The sequence below is a fragment of the Electrophorus electricus genome, chromosome 26, assembly GCF_013358815.1.
Source record: "Electrophorus electricus isolate fEleEle1 chromosome 26, fEleEle1.pri, whole genome shotgun sequence".
Taxonomy (NCBI): Eukaryota; Metazoa; Chordata; class Actinopteri; order Gymnotiformes; family Gymnotidae; genus Electrophorus; species Electrophorus electricus.
This window is the reverse complement of record NC_049560.1, coordinates 4,352,501-4,370,297: the sequence shown is the minus strand read 5'-3', so window position 1 is coordinate 4,370,297 and position 17,797 is coordinate 4,352,501. Positions and strand designations below refer to the sequence as shown.

Genomic DNA, 17,797 nt, shown 5'->3' with positions numbered 1-17,797 from the left:
GAGGTATAGACATTCCATTCTGTATCCAAGTTTTTGCATTCAAATGCTTCTCTAGTGACATGGCAGGGAAGAGACTGGCAGCTCTGTTACCGTGGGCGAGGTGAGAAACACAGGCTGTATTCTCTCTTCCAAACACTGCTCCACTGAAACAAAACACAAACACCATGTTCCCTGCTGGAAAGCTACCCAGGTTTGTACCCAAAACCGCTTGGATTGAGCGTGCTGCCAGTGCCCAATCTACCGCACTCCAGAACTGAGACATCCTCCGAGGTCCGTGGTGACACGGACCGCTGCTCCAGTGTCATAAGTAGGCAGCTTGGCTCCACGTTACGGCTCTGACTCTTAAGCAGTGGTGCAGGTATCCCCTTCTCTTCTCCAGCCCATTGGAAACAGTTTGAGCCGTCAGCGGTTGGTATATTGTGGTACCGTGGGAGTGCGTCCAAATCAGCTCGCTCCAGTGGAGCCCGGCCCGTTATCTGCACTGGCGGCTTCGCGGGCTACCGCGGGCACATGCTGACTCCTTCCCCGAACGCAGGACCTCTGGGAAACGGAGGTCTGGGGGTTAGGGGGTGAGTAATGGTCAGCAATTAAACACCCAGCTACCTGCCACTCTACCGCGGGGCGTTCCACGGGAGTGGCAGCCAGTGGGAAGGGGCCTCCCACCACCGCCTGCCAGCACAGAGCCTGCAGCCATCATGAAGGACAGTGTTACTGTCTAACGCCTCCAGTTAAACATCCACTGTGCCACGCTGTATTCGCAAAGCTGCGTCTCGGCACAAAAGTGAGAATGGCGGCTGGGAGCCATCCAAACGGACAGTGGGCTTTGGCGCGGTTTGAGAAACGCCCTTCCACCCCCTTTTTTTGTTGACATCCATCAAAGGCTGGATGGCAGACAAGAACCCCATTCTGATTTGTAAAGTTTATCCAGTGCTGCTCTGAAGCACGCCGACTGCCTTTAGGATGTCCTGCGATTAATATTCGCCTGTCTGAATGAGAAGCTGCTGGAAGTGAAAAGGGCAAATGCTTGCGTCTGAGCGGCTGGCTCGTTTATCCCCATCACGAGGTGGTACTTTAGCGCTGTGCGGATGATGTAGGCTGCAGGGAGGAGGGCGGTATGGAGGACTTTTCAGGGCGTGTCATCTAATGACACGCTTGTTTTTGAAGACGTGAGGCACATTGCCATTTATGAGGAGACACTCCAAACATGCTTTTTTTCTTTTTGCAAAAAAAAAAAAGTAATAAAAAAGTTTTTAAAAATATATAAGCAAAAATAGATGAGTCATTAGCGCAAGTGCAGTTGGATGAGAGCCTGATCTAGTACTGTGCTGTATTAATGTGTGAGGCAGCTTTTGCCTCTCTGTCTAGATATGATGTAGACATGTAAACATGATCTAGACATGATGCAGACATGATGTAGACATGATGTAGACATGATGCAGACATGATGCAGACATGATGTAGACATGATGTAGACATGATGCAAACATGATGTAGACATGATGTAGACATGATGCAGACATGATGCAGACATGATGTAGACATGATGCAAACATCATGTAGACATGATGCAAACATGATCTAGACATGATGCAGACATGATGCAGACATGATGCAGACATGATCTAGACATGATGCAGACATGATGCAGACATGATGCAGACATGATGTAGACATGATGCAAACATGATCTAGACATGATGCAGACATGATGCAGACATGATGTAGACATGATGTAGACATGATGCAGACATGATGTAGACATGATGTAGACATGATGCAGACATGATGCAGACATGATGTAGACATGATGTAGACATGATGCAAACATCATGTAGACATGATGCAAACATGATCTAGACATGATGCAGACATGATGCAGACATGATGTAGACATGATGCAGACATGATCTAGACATGATGTAGACATGATGCAAACATGATGTAGACATGATGTAGACATGATGCAGACATGATGCAGACATGATGTAGACATGATGCAAACATCATGTAGACATGATGCAAACATGATCTAGACATGATGCAGACATGATGCAGACATGATGTAGACATGATGTAGACATGATGCAGACATGATCTAGACATGATGCAGACATGATGCAGACATGATGCAGACATGATGTAGACATGATGTAGACATGATGCAGACATGATGTAGACATGATGCAGACATGATGTAGACATGATGTAGACATGATGCAGACATGATGCAGACATGATGTAGACATGATGCAGACATGATGTAGACAGCATGCCTGAGTCAATGTTAGAACAATAAACACTGCTCCAAAATGTAATAGGCCATTTGCCCATTGTCTAACAGCAATAAATAAAGACCAGAGCAAGATGTGATGAAGAAGATGAGAAAGAGAGAAAGAGAGAATGAGAGAGAAAAAGAGCATATGTTAGAGTAAGGATTTTGGGGGGTGGAAATGAGATGCGTGTCTGTAGCCTCTGGTCTGTTGGGCTGGCACTCGAGGCAGACACGAGCTCACAGACTTGGGCCGCTGTGTGTTCACACAGAAAAGTGCAGCAGTGGCAGGCAACTCCGTTTACAGAGAGAACAATTACGGCCAGTCGGCAAGGGAACCCATTACAGGGGGTCTGGGCTCAGAGCTCAGCGTTAGCCAGCCTGAATACGGAGTCGAGAGTAGGGTGGGGTTGCTGGTGGTAGTGGTGCAGTGCCGGGGGCATTCGGTGCTGCAACGCAGATCTTGGAGTAGTTTCCCAAATCATGCAGTGCAGGCAGAATAGGTCAGATAGTAGCACTCACACCAACACGCCGCCTGACGCTGCTTGACTGTGAAGATCACGTTTCTGTTGCCAGCTCAGGTTCCAGGGTCCCTCCTCCCCCAGCTGCTGGTCTGACAGCCAAACACAGCTCTCTGCAGTACCCACCCCCGCACACACACACACACACACACACACACACACACACATACACTCCCACTTTCCCATCAACAGTCAATTTTTGCTGGAACTCAACCTTGATTGGGTGCCACCAGTAGAAAGCTTGGCAGCGGTGGCTCTGGTAAGAGGTGAATTTTTCCCCCGAGCGAACTCGGTGAAGATAAAGCTCCAGAATGCAGACGGGAAGCTTTTGGTGCAACTTCACAGTACTCATTGCCCACAGACTCAGTTAGGGGGGAAAAGATTTCGCTGCTGTAAAACATGTGGAAACAAAACCTACACATGCAGGATGCTGTGGACGAGCGATAAAACAGTGGTTAGCATGCCAACAGCCCACTCACACAAGCCGCTTCTACTTAGAGACCCCTACCATGTCCGCCTCTGGATGTGTTATTACAATTAAGATATCTTCATTAGTGCCAATGGTATCTAATTACCCCAGAGGATGGGAATTTGTTTTGAGTTCTGGAGCTCCATCTCCCCTGTCTGTCTCAGCTAGTAGCAAGTCTGGGCCTCTGCTCAGCTCAGAGCCTATTACTCGGACAGCCTCCACTCCTACGTCCCCATTTATCTGTCACTCAATCAACTGTTCCTTAAAGAAATCCGCTCTGACAAAGGCGATGCATGCTGGTAGGTACAGGGATACTGCCACTCAGTGCTTCATGACAAAGCCCCAGAAACATGTTAGATACAATCAATTTTAATTAACAACAAATGGTCTTCCAAGTAATTTGATGAAACTGGAAGCCCCAGGATGCAATCACTGGGTGTGCTGATAAGGCATTAGCACTGTAAGTAGTGAAGTGTTTTTATTCTCTCAGGAGGATAGGTCACTACATAACCTCATTTAAAATTCAGTGAGCCACAGTTGCACTGGCTAATGTGTAATGTGTCAACAAACTGCTCTGCAAATGCACTTGACCATAGCACTGAAATTCCTGCTAAGTTGAAAGTCAACAAACATCAGACACTTCGGCACAGGGCCAGACAAATAAACCTCCACCACACAAATTGACTCTTAGAGGAAAGCTTTACTTTGGGTGTAATCATTTGGGGGTTTTAAGCCCTTCAGGATTTGTTATTGGGGGTAGAACACAGCAACGAAACCTCTGTAAAGAAATACTAAGGAATAGTTCTATCTGACCAAACCCTGATCTGAAATGTTCATTTTTTAAAATTATAATCTGAAGACAGGCCTTGCTAATGGGTACAGTGACCAAATGGAAGACCTCTATAACTATACCCTGTGGGGGTCTGATATTTCAGGAACATGAATAGATTTGATCCTGTGACCTTGCAGTTATGAATATGAGATCATTCACTATCAAGCCACCACCACAGGTCAGGCCACATCTTACTTGAAATATTTTTTTTTTCTGTTGAGATTATATTACCAGAGTAAACCTTTTATACACAGACTAGGTCCAGGGTCCTGGTTATGTGTTATTTGATGTGCAATTATATATGCGCAGCACACAAGAGAGAGAAAGCGAGAGACATAAAATTAACAAACGCCCCTGCGTCTCGTCCTCTGACACAAGCAGCTTTAAAACACATTAGTCTGATAGTCGTGGGATCAATTAACTACAGTGTCCTGAGTCTCATTCAGTATGTGAACGCCTCACTCCTCAAGGAGCATCTGCAGGAGACTCCACGCTCTGTCTCGCCTTTCTGCTCCGTTCTGAACACATCCAACTCAAGCTGTGGCGATTAGCCTGGCTGGGAGGAGCTGGCGGTTATCACTCGCCCCAGCTGGACAGGAAGGGCCAGGTGCTCTTTAAGCTGCTAGAGGAGATGGTACGCTAAAGTATGCACAGCAGGGAGCCAAAAGCTTTTGAGTCAAAAGGGTGAAAAGATTTCTCCTTCTGGCTGTTTACTTTAAAATAAATAAATTTTAAAAACAGATAGGCAGAGAGAGGCAGAGAGAGGCAGAGAGAGATCGAGAGAGCGAAAGAGAGAGGGAGAGAGAGAGAGGGAGAGAGAGAGGGAGATTGATTTCAAGAAGAACAGTGAGGATGTTGCCCGTGAACAATCAGACACACTAAAACCCCATGGATCAATTTTCCTCATACAAAAGAATTTAAGAAAATTTGGACCACTCTGAGCGGGTTTTTAAATGCATGAGATCACGTGAGATCATGGGGTCACAGCTCATCTCTGGTGGGAGGGAGTGTGAGGGCCTGTACAGCTGCGAGGGCAAAACGCAGTTTCCCACAGTTCTGTAATTAGTGCAACGTTACACCTGAGCTGGCAGCTGGGCACGAGTGAGCCTTCTAGCACACTCGCGGTCACTTGACAAGTTTGGCAAAGGGGAAAACTTATTGACTCTGGTCTCCATGGAAACTGGAAGGTCTTGTTGAAGGAGGCAAAGCTTCAAAGGTCTGCTGCCATGTGGCTGACACCAGGCAAGCTTTGACTCATATTACAAAGGAGACGAGTGAAGGACTGAACATATCAACCTGTCCCTGGAACAGGCGCTTCTTTGATCACTGTGTATTTAACACAGATCACGCAGAGCCACAGACGATTTGTTACTCTACAGCTTTAATTCAAATATGCTACTCTGTCTGCATTCAAAATCAAACACTGCGCTATGGTTCTACCCAAGAACTGTGGGCTCAGCAGTTAGGTCACGACTGATCTCATGATCAATTAGCAATTTAGCAATAACAGGAATTTCATTTTAATTAGAACATTTGTGGCTTTACCAATCACAGTACATTTATACAGAAATGTTTATGTATAAACAGCTGTGATGAGATCTGTGAAAGTACTTTGCTGTATTATGAGGAAACAGGAATTAAACACTAAATGCTTTGGGACATAACAATACATGCATTTGGATACTGAAAGTCTAAATCAAGGCTGTACATTGTACAAACAGGTCTGCTGCTTCTCTTCCACAGCTTTATCACGGACGTTGAGGGGAGGTGGGCGGGTGGGGCACGTCTGGTGGGCGGTAGGTGGAGGGGGGCAGCTGAGGGCCTACTCTGGCCCGCCACTCAGCAGGCTCCATTCTGCTCCACCTTACAGAAATAAAGCATGTGTGTGTAGGAGGCAGGAGGACTTCCTCCTCCTCTACTCCATGTGTGTTCTCTGTGTGTGTTCTCTGTGTGTTCTCTGTGTGCTCTCTGTGTGCTCTCTGTGTGCTCTCTGTGTATTCTCTGTATGTGTTCTCTGTGTGTGTTCTCTGTGTGTGTTCTCTGTGTGTTCTCTGTATGTGTTCTCTGTGTTCTCTGTATGTGTTCTCTGTGTGCTCTCTGTGTGCTCTCTGTGTGTTCTCTGTGTTTCTCTGTGTGTGTTCTCTGTGTGTTGTCTGTGTGTGTGTCCTCCATGTGTTTTCTCTGTGTATGTTCTATGTGTATCTTTTCGGTGTGTGTTCTTGGTGTGTGTTCTCTATGTGTGTTTCTGGGGTGCGTTCTGTGTGTGTTTTCGTTGTGCGTTCTCTGTGTGTGTTGTCAGTGTGTGTTCTCTGTGTGTGGTGTTGGTGTGCATTCTCTGTGTATATTCTCTGTGAATATTCTCTGTTTGTGTCCTCTCTGTGTATATTCTCTGTGAATGTTCCCTGTCTGTGTTCTCTGTGTATGTTCTTTGTATATATTTTCGGTGTGTGTTCTCCATGTGTGTTCTCTGTGTATGTTTTCTGTGTGTGTTCTCCGTGTGTGTTCTCTGTGTGTGTTCTCTGTGTGTGTTCTCTGTGTGTGTGTGTGTGACTGTGTGAGCTGCGTGGGTGCCTGACTAGGGGGTGGGTATGCGTCACTCCAGATCAGTTCATTGTTCCTTTCTTACCTTTGCTCTCGTTCTTCATCTCCCTCTCCCTCTCTCCCTCTCTCCCTCTCTCTCTCTCTCTCTCTCTCTCTCTCTCTCTCTCTCTCTTTCCCCTTATCTAGTTCTCTGTCCCTCTCTTGCCCTCAACAGGCGACTGATCATCAAATTGGCTGAGACCTCAATGCTTGGCTGTAGGGTCACAGGAGAACATTTCCAATAATGGAATAAGCTGCCAGAAGATTTCAGTGGATTTCACATAGAGATGAAACATGCAGTAACATATTTGTTATAGTGCAGCTACAAATCGACATTCATCGAGTCAGCCAACATCTGGTGTGGTCCTTTACACCTTTACATTAGAGGACTACAGCAATCTGACTTCCACTCAGAGCAAATGGCCTTAGCAGAGCTTCTGCAGAAACTGCATACCAGATGTTTTCTAACTAAAGCAGGTCAAGTCCAACTTTTTGGCCCAGTTTGACATGTTCAGAAATATACTTAAAAGCATTAGGACAAATAATAAGTGTAGTTGTTTTGGACATTGGAACACTGGAAGTTACAACTCCAATAAGCAATAGGCCACTGAAACCTTGTAGTGGAAGAACTATAGCAGCCTAATAAGTATATATTCTGTATTTTCTATATCAGATGAACATAACCTTGTTTGCGAACCTTTGGGTGCATGGGTGTGTAAGAGAGATTGATGGACAGTTACCTTTCTCACATTTGGCTCCACCATAGCTGGGTAGACACAGGCAGACAAAGGAGTTGACTTCATCGATGCAGGTGCCACCGTTCTGGCATGGATTTGACTGACATTCATCGATGTCTGAGTGGACAAAGCAAGAGAAGAGAAGCTTTCAAGCTTGTTCAATTCTCCAGGTCAGGAAATCACACGGTTATGCTTCTCAAATGGCAGGGCAATTACTGTTAGCTGTGCTGAATGGAATCCCACCCACACCCACCCTCAGCCTGCATGAACAACACAACCACAGTGTCTTCTTTGGACACTCCTTCATCATTTTGCACTTTTTATTTATTTTGACAGAAATAAACAGATTTGGTCACTGTTAAAATATATACATAGCTGAGCTACAGAGGAAGAAAATTCTAGAAGTCATAAAGCATCTGTGTGAAATTATTAGTGGAACTAGTGTGAACTTGTAAAAGAATGACCTTGCACCACTATCTGTAGACATGACGTCAGGCAATCACACGGAGGAAAGAAATGTATTACGGATTTCTGGTAATTCTCAGTAAAAAAAAAACGAGGCACATCTGTGATTTCCCAGAAGACTTTACATTAAGCTACGCTCTAACAAGGCTTAATGCCTTGTGCTTGCTGTAATAACTTTCAGCAGCTAACGTTACAGTAGCACTTTGTGGTTTGCTTGCCACTCTGCTCAGGCAGAGACTGGACCAATGCCAACATGACTACCTGTAATATGACAAGGAGTAACAGAGTACCAGCTCATGTATTTGCTTCAGGAAGCCTCACACTTTAGAGCACTTAGGCTGTCTCCTTCATTTATCATAAATCAGTATATCTACTATTGTGTGATACTTAACCAATGGAGATGGTAGGATTAATTAGGTTCATTAAACCCATAAACGGGGCAGTCTGAGGACCAGCAGAGCAAATGACTGATGGCACTTATTGGAATTTGCTAATACAACATATGGTACACCTAAAAATATATATTCTGTAAAAGCCTGAGGTGCACACTGCTCCAACACAGAAGGACCACTGGGGTCTCATCATTTTCCACACACACACATATAGTTGCATAAGTCGAAGCATACACACATATGAATGCATGTCCACAAGTGCAGATACATATAAACACATACACAAACATGCATAGACACACACACGCGTGCGCACACACGCACACACACACACACACGCACACACACACACACACACATGCACGCACACACGCACACACACACACACACACGCACACACACACAAAGAGGTCGCATAAGTCGAAGCATACACACATATGAATACATGTCCCCAAGTGCAGATACATACAAACACATACACGAACAAGCATAGACACACACACACACACACACACACACACACACACACACGCGCGCGCGCGCACGGGTTCAAAGGTCTGCTTGGATGTAACCACGCTTTTCTTGCTGATCTCATGCCGCAGGACAAAATCAATTAGGGCACAGCTGGTGTACACACCACGTGGAGGCATCTCGGGGCTGCGGGTAGGAGGGAGTGGTGGAAACTGGATCGTATCTCCTCGCTGCCTTAAGTTTTAATCTCCTATGGCTGGACTAATGAGTTTTTTTTAACCGTGTAGAGAAACGTGCTGGGATGAAAGCAGACCTCCCCCTGCAGCGGCACAAGACATCACAGAGTCAAAGAGCCCAATGATTTCACGCAGGGAGAGGTTTAGCATGTCTACACGGGCTGTCCATGGATCACAGAGGAGGGATTACACAGTCAATCTGCAGGTCTCTGCTAACTGCTGTGTGACCTGACCAGTCTTCATACTATGATCTAACAACTATGATTTTCAGATATGGGTATGTCACTATACACAATATTATGTTTAATCATAATTGCACACCGAGGCTTATCATCAAACTCTGCAAGTGAATTCTGGGCTTCCCAGGGAACCTCTGGCAGTACACTGGCGTTGGAAAAGTCCAGCAGGGCCGGGGTTCCTCTGACCAGCATGCTCCACTGCCTCCTGTGGCAGTGAGGCTACACACAGCCCCAACGAGGCTACACACAGCCCCAACGAGGCTACACACAGCCACAAATATGTCACCACATTTTCCAGCAACATTGCCGCTCTGCGAGCCAATATCCCAACAGAAGGAATTAGCTCCTAGAGCTCAAAATGTTCGCAGTCTGGTGGAGGGATCACAGCCGAGCCCTCTGTGTTGACAAAACCAAAACCAAAAACCCAAAACAGTTTCTAGCTTCAGGAAAAAGAGGATAGCTCATTATCAGCAGGTTGGAGGGTTCCTACCTCAAAATGGGACTTGCCTCATCTGGTCCACAAAGCCTACTTCCCTAGCGAGAAAGGCACATTAGTGCAGCCACTTTTTAAGCAGACTAAGCAGAGTTTGCTAGTCTGCTAGAAGCATCTGCAGCTTTCACAGAGCCACTGCGGAAAACAGTTCTTAACTGCAGGGTCATGATCTGATGCTCCATCAGCCACCTGGAGAGGGGAGACTTCTGCCCAGCACATCAACGATGTCTTTAGGAAACACTCCAGGAGGAGGGTGAACAGGGTCACCAGGGGTCTCACACACCTCAGCCAGGACCTGTTCACACTGCTGCCATCTTGTGAGTGTCCAGGCCAGTAGCATCAGCACAAACGACAATTCTGACCTCCAAACCATTAGGATTCTTGACATGCCTTTTTTCCTGAACTCACCATTAAACCCTAACCCTAACTACAGTGTCACTTTAAAGACTGAACTGCCTTCATTTATTTAACTTTGACTTAAATGACCCATTTGCACTGTTTATTATCTGTTGCCCATTAATATTTAATGTATATTTGTACTGTTTACTAATTAATATCCCTATTAACTATTGACTATTGCCCTGCTTTACTGTTGGTCACATTGTAATTGTTGTCCATGTCCCATGTATAATCACAAACCAGGAAAACTCTATGGACATGACAATAAAAATACTTCTTATATTAATCTAACACATAATTCACCTTTTTGAGTGCTTCAATTCTCTGGCAAAGCTTGCAGCTGTCCTGAGCAGGAGTGTGCAGGCAGGACCTGAGCAGGACAGATGGTCCTACAGGGTGATGGCACTATTGGCCAGCTCCCTAGGATAGCCTGGGAGTGGCCCGTGCATCAGCAGGTGAACTGGGCCAGTGCATAGGCTGCAAACACCTCCAGACCCTGCATAAGGCGGCACTCTGCCTAGGCTGCTTTGTCCACTCAAGCATGTCTGAGAGGTCATCGGCCTGGCATCGACTCTTCATGCAGGGCTACACTCTTCAATGTCTTGCGTAGACCTGGGGGCCCGAGGGGGGTGGGGGTCATTTTAGACTGGTCAGATTTATGCTTTCAATTTCGCTGGCTGCCAAGGCATTTGTAAACGAGGGGCCAAATAAAATGTAAACAGCCCCCCCCCACCCCCCACCCCAGCTCTAATAAATGAGACCTCAAATGCAATCAACAATTTCACGGCTGTGGATCCGTGCAGGCTTTCCTCTGGGCCCAGAGTCCACGTGGTGAAATCTAATAACGACCTAAAATAAAAGGGAAAAAATAGATCAATACAGCGGCCAAGGACTTTCAGTGAAAGCGTACAGAAAGTTCCCTTGGATGATATTCCATCATCCACTGCTGGCAGGTTCAAACGTTAATGATTAAAAATGTAAACGTTTGTGACAGCAGCAGACAGAGTGTGCACATGGTGCGTCCGCTGTCTGGGGCTCCTCCATGCCCCTGTCTCCCCATGGCTGTCAGCACTCTCGCACAGACATTAAGAGCCATCAAAATGCCTCCATCTTAAAAAAGGACAATAGAGTCTGCCTTTAGGACCCAGCGCTGATTTGATGTGCCCCAGCTAAAAAAAAAAAAAAACCCTCTTGGGATGTAAATGCACTTTGCAAGTGAAGTTTTAGATTTAAGATTCTGCTTTTCATCTGAGCATTTATATTCTCTTTATAAACTTTCATTATTGAACTCAAAACGTGAAATGACAGTGTTTACTCTCGAAACCTGAATACTTGTGCTATCTGCATAAAGTTTAGACACAGGGCACTCATAATGACTCAGTCAGCAACAGCGCAAATCTTCACTGTCATAGAACCTTATTCATAATATGCTTAATCAAAAACTATAATCCATAATGACCCCCTGGACGGGGGTCCTTTGGCATGAAGCTGAGCAATCCTGCCCTGGAGCAGCTGGACTGGCCACTGCTCTGGCTTCATCTCTCTAATAGTGCCTCATCCACAAAGAGTTGTCTAGAGTGCCACAGACATACCAACGCTTCCTCTGAGGGCTGAGACTACCGTCGTCAGTATCGATGGCGTTCTGACAGTGTCCTGCAATTCAGTGAGTTCTGCCACATTGCTTTCTCTTACTGTTCGACATTTGAAGGATAAATTGAGGTCTTTCGGCGGTGACGAGCGTGAGCCACTGCTGCGCACCGTCTTCGGCGTAATTGCGTCGGCAGGCTCAGGACAGCTGTTTCACTGCGAAGTGTTTTATGGATTGTAGCCGGGAGTGGGACTGTCGTGGGAAGGGAGCTGTGGGGGAGGGAAATGAAGGGATAAACATTTGTGCCTGAGTGTGAGAGACGTTTCCATTCCTCTCAGGCTTCGCCTTGCTCAAAACAAATGCTGGCAAATGAATCCCAGCTCCGAACGTTCCCCAGCGAACCAGAGGCAATAAATAAGCTTCCACGGCAGGATGAAGAGTTAAACATACACAACCAGGTGATTTTCCGGAGCTCCCTACCCCAGCCTGCTGCTGCTGGCCTCGGAGCTCAGACGCATAACACGACGCACTGAGGAAGGAACCCATGTCAGTAAACACCGCTGCTTTATGAGATCAAACAGGTTTAGCGGAGCCTGGGGAACGCGAGCGAGGGGGCCACGTCCCACCACGCTGGCCAAGAGGTGAACTGAGAGTGAAAAAGCCACAAATGTGGTCCTAGCAGCAGAGATCTGTATAGCCACCCGCCGACCGGCACAAGGAATACGATGAAAATGACCAAACATTCGTGAGCATCAATATGGCTTTGGCATGTCTCCAGTTTAAAGAGCTGGAGGAAGGTGAAGGATTCTGGCACAACCAAAGACTAATATCACTTAATGTTCAGAACCACATGCCCATGTCTGATCAATAGAAGCCAGTCAGTTATTGACAGCGCTGAGATTTATGTGGACTCTCAGTGGGAAAAGGCTATGTACATGGGCTAACCTTTAAGACTTTGATGTATCTATAGCACCAACAAGAATTTTGTTGCAGTAAATTTGTAGGAATTCCTCTAATGTCTAGATGTCTTTTCCCCTTAAAATGCCTACATACTCCACATAGGTTTCCCTCTATTTGCTCACGCCGAATCACAGAAAACCTGACAAAATATAATCTCGGTGTGTCTGAAACATTGCGAGATGAAACTGCGCTTTAAAAGATATCCTACTCTGCTGGGTGAGTACATGGCTGTGTGCAGAACTGGTGCGTTCGCACGCTGTAGGTTAGATGAAGCTCGACAGACCCAGGCTGTGGACGGGCCTAGTGCAACAACTCGTGGCGCACTGCAGAGTCTAATGAGCAGACTTGTCACAACACTTCATAGTGCTGCTCCTCGGCTCTGTCAGGCTGGCTGTCCTCTGTGTGGTGTGGTGAGGTCAAGCCCTCCGGCTCTCAACACTGCTACAGAACCGTGTGTGTGTTGGGGGGAGAGGGGAGAGGTAGGAATGAAGCTAAAGAAAGAGACATTAACGCAGCAGGATCTGGAGTAATTTCAGGAACAAACTGAACATAAATAGCACTCAGAAAAAAACCCCCTCAAAATGCACAGAAAATCTATTTCACCGCTGACAGCTCCTAGTGCAGACTGCAACTAGCTACTAAACTGGTATCAAATATAGCTTAACATTTTTTATTATAATGTGTTCATCTATTTACAATGTTCATTCATTTAAATTTCATAAACCATAATCTTCCACACGATTTCTAATTACTGTTGCAGACGCCTAAGCAGCACCGGCTGGGAGCCATGGTAGTTGGTTGGGGGGCTGGTGGAAATCTCATCTCCACAGGAGACCTCAGAGGCTGGGAGAGCAAGCAGGAGGTACCAGACAGGAAAGCGCAGGTGTGCAATATTTCTGCTGATTATTGAGAAGGAGGAAAAAGCCCCCCTAGAACCCATCACACCTCAGCCATTAGAAGGCTAATCACTGCCTGCCTTCATTCTGAGGGGTGCTTCAAATCAGTTATCAGATGGTACTGAATCGCTACTGGGCCGGTAATGTGGAGCAGGTCTCCCGAGGAGGCTCCTCTACCGCCTGTTATTAATGGCATACTTATGAAAGCGGAAGTCAAAACACTCCTCGCTTCCTCTGTCCAAATCAATTACGATAGCTGCAACGATGGGGAAAAATGGATTAAGCTGAGAGGGTCATGTAAAGCAGGACAGGAACGATTTCACGGCGCTGCGTGGTGCTTTCGCCCTTTTATAATCCAGGTTAAGGGCATTATTTGGCTTTAGTGAGTCTGTCTGCATCCCTCTGTTTTTTTACTCTTTCACTCACTATGAGAGGAGTGCTTGATATTCGTTAGGAGTGGAGCACGGTGCAGGTCGCAGAAACCCGCACGCACACCACCACGGCGCCGATGAGCAGCTGCCGAGACAGGCGCTGGATTACTGACACTGTCTACAGGTGTACAGTGCGTGTCATGGCTTTATGTTGCCTCCCATCCTTCTACGGGATGACGGCCGCACAAAGATCTGGACGGCGTACCGGAGTATTCCACATCCAGGTCATACGTCAGACACACTATTCCCTCGGTCCTATCCTGCCGAGCTTTGGATGCTGGGAAAAGGTCCAACTTTCTCCGTTAAAATGTGCCAGTCTTGTGCAGCTGTGTATTTTTTTTTTTGGAGTTGGTTTTCTGGAGGGTAGAGCCTGTAAATGCTCAGTGATCTTTCTTCTCGCTCTGTCACATCCCCTTGGTCTCAGGAAGGGCTGAGATCACGCTCTCTGTGGCTGTGGCTGTCTGTGTCTCTGGGAGGCAGACGAGGCAGACGTAGGATAACTGATGGCACCCTGCTGCCATTGTAATGACTATGAGATGGTGTCTGATGGGATCAACGCTGACCACTGGACACACTGTGTTCACCTGTTCTGAGATCTGAAAAAAACATCCCACATACATTATGCAAACCTCAATCTAAGCAGAAGGCATTGGCTCATGTTTAGTACATGACTTTCACATTTGAATGACAGGGCACATTTAAATGGAGATGGGTGTATCAGCATATTTTCATCCTATGGTGAAAAAGGCCGTGCTCCCTGGTTGTCATTTAAACTGTGTTTATCTGGAGACTTGGAGACATGATCTAGACGGCACCCTGATGGCAAATAGTGTCCCAGTCACACAGCTGAAGGGGTTTGGCTGCAGGAGGCTCCATCCCTTCAAGCGCAAATTTGCAAACTAGCAATGATCACGACTCTAAACTCTAAACATGACAGGGAGCACACACGTGAGGAATGACCTGTGCTGAGTACATCTGAGGCCCTGAAAGAGCAGCCTCTCATAAAGACCCGTGTGGCCTGAGTAGCTATCAATCACCTGACACACTGCAGTGCGTCTGTCTACAGAGCACCAAAGTGCAGTGGTCAGAGGTTCTCCACTACAGAGTCCCAGCAGAGACGCTCCCCGCTCCACAGCTCTGGAAGCCCAGGGGTTGGGCCGCAGAGTTATTAATAGGGTCGCCTTCATGAATCTTTCAAACTCGATTATGGGTACGGGTGTCAATGCACAGAAGCCAGGCGGCGCACACGTCACAACACTATGGGATGCTATTTTCAGTTCTTCATCTAGGGCCCAGACACTGTCCGTGCAAACCCGACCCGGGATTGCTTCCTTCCGTGCACTCTGGCTTGCACATGAGCCTGGTTTCTGCAGAGGGTTTTGTGAGTTTGGCTGCATGTGAAATCAGCAAAGTGTGTATGTGTGTGTGGGGGGGGAGGGGAGGGGGTTAAAGGTGGAGAAAGTATATGGTACTCTGTTGAAGGCAATGTAATGAATTTTCCCAAAGAAAAAGTTTGGAGTGCTACAGGGCTGTTTTACCCCGTCTCTGCACTGCACTGCGATTTCCATACAACCTCTGAGCCCTATAAGCATGAGCTAGCAGGGGGGTTGAGAGAGCAACAATCAGAGATGGAATGGAGTTTCAAAAACGAAAAGTGAGAAACCAGGGTTAGAGAAACAGTGCTGTAGCTTGGATGAAGGCCAGGGAAAGCACAGAAGCTGAGAAATATTCTTCTTTTTGCATTTGTTTGTTTCCTGGCGAGGGTGCCGAAGGTGTTTCTATCTCACCACGAGAGCTAAAGGTGATCTTACTGGGAGAGTCTTCTGACTCCACACTGAAATATGTGGCAACACACAATTCACAGGAGAACAATTATTAAGTTACTACTCGAGGAGCACGAGGTGAGAGATGATTCTGAAAAAAGATCCAGTCCAGAAGTTCAGGGTGTGCAGTTGAGATTATACTGCAGTGGAGAACTGTGAAGGAGGTTGTGATGTCCCACGCTTGGGGTCTGAATGGAGAAGGAAGGGCAAAGAGGGTGGCCGAGAAGGCAGTAGGAAGGAGATTTTGCTCATCTACGTCTTCACCGTATCTTCAGAATGGCGAACGCTTCGCCTTTGGCTACCGCAGTTAACCAAATGAACAAAGCTATCTAATAACCTGTCTGATTTTGTCTCTGACCCGCACCATGCCGGTGCACATTAGCTGTGCACGAGCACCTCTCATCCCCTGAAGGCTACGTAAAACTGATGTGCAGCGTCTGCATTTATTGCTCTGGCGACTTCATTCGGATTCCCCTCGAACAAAGCTGATCCATTGACCCTAGCTCGATAAATAGTGACTGCAGATTAATGTACCCCTTCCTCTGTGAAGTAACAAACCAACTAGAGGAAGAAGCCGTACCAGATTTAAGTCTCATTCCTCATCGCCCTGCAGTAGTGTCTGTCTGCTATAGCCCTAACCCCATGCGTCTCTTAGTCTAGTCCCTGTGACTGACAAGCAGGTGGGTCTGGACATTCTCAGCCCACTTCATAGATGTTTCACCTGCCAAGCCGTATTGGTTATGCAGGGATCCCAACACCTCTTGCCAAATGACTGGTGTTTGAAAAATATATTGCTTGATTCTGCATTCATTTCAAAATGATGCGGCATACACTAGAAAGGAAAGAAAGTGAGGGCATTGAATCTATATTGTTCATCATTATTCAGTCCTTCCTCCTTCATGAATGGATCGGCTGGAATGTCCAAGTGTTAAATCATTAATAATCTGGTCAAGGGTTTGCAATAATATGCAATGAACCCCATGGCCATTAGCAGTAATTAATACTACACATGCAGAAAATCACTTCACGAAAGTTTGACTAAGAGCCGACGAAAGCTAATTACAAAATCTCCTAAAGGAATGTTTGATACCTGCCTGTGATACCGGAATAATAATAAATCCAAATCTCCCTAAAAAAAAAATACATTTAAGCCGAAGAGCTGAAATGACTCTCAACATTCATACACGTGGTTATGTGAACAGAATGTAATTTGAATCCATAAATACCAATCATGCCCCAGAAAGGCATTTGAATTTGTAAGATGTGATTTGCAAGTGAATCAGTTAGCTACAGATGTCAGCATTTATTGGCATGCACGCTAGTCCGACAGATCAAGTCTCCCTTCGGCCTTTGTTAGTTAACATGAGCATTGATTGTGTGGTGAGACCTATAATGAGGTCTATGACAATGAGACCTCGATGCCCCTTAACACAAAATACAACAAAAAATAAACCAGCGGTAGCGGGCGAAGGTAACGACACCTTATTAATACATCAGATCTCTCCTGTGTTATACATTGTTATTAATCAGTTCTCTCCTGTGTTATAAATTGTTATTAATACATCAGATCTCTCCTGTGTTATATATTGTTATTAATACATCAGATCTCTACTGTGTTATATATTGTTATTAATCAGTTCTCTCCTGTGTTATATATTGTTATTAATACATCAGATCTCTACTGTGTTATATATTGTTATTAATCAGTTCTCTCCTGTGTTATATATTGTTATTAATACATCAGATCTCTACTGTGTTATATATTGTTATTAATCAGTTCTCTCCTGTGTTATATATTGTTATTAATACATCAGATCTCTCCTGTGTTATATATTGTTATTAATACATCAGATCTCTACTGTGTTATATATTGTTATTAATCAGTTCTCTCCTGTGTTATGTATTGTTATTAATACATCAGATCTCTTCTGTGTTATATATTGTTATTAATACATCAGATCTCTCCTGTGCTATACACTGTTATTGATAAGGTCTC

At 45.8% G+C, this 17,797-nt stretch overlaps 1 protein-coding gene across 3 annotated transcripts in view; it reads right to left on the bottom strand.

Annotated features, from left to right (window-relative positions):
* ncanb (neurocan b) overlaps positions 1–17,797 on the bottom strand; it is an 86,617-nt gene that overhangs the window by 12,175 nt on the left and 56,645 nt on the right. For all 3 annotated transcript variants that reach the window (XM_035523353.1, XM_035523351.1, XM_035523354.1), the window contains one exon: positions 7,412–7,525. In XM_035523353.1, the coding sequence (XP_035379246.1) occupies positions 7,412–7,525 (114 nt within the window). The remainder of the gene's footprint in view (positions 1–7,411; positions 7,526–17,797) is intronic.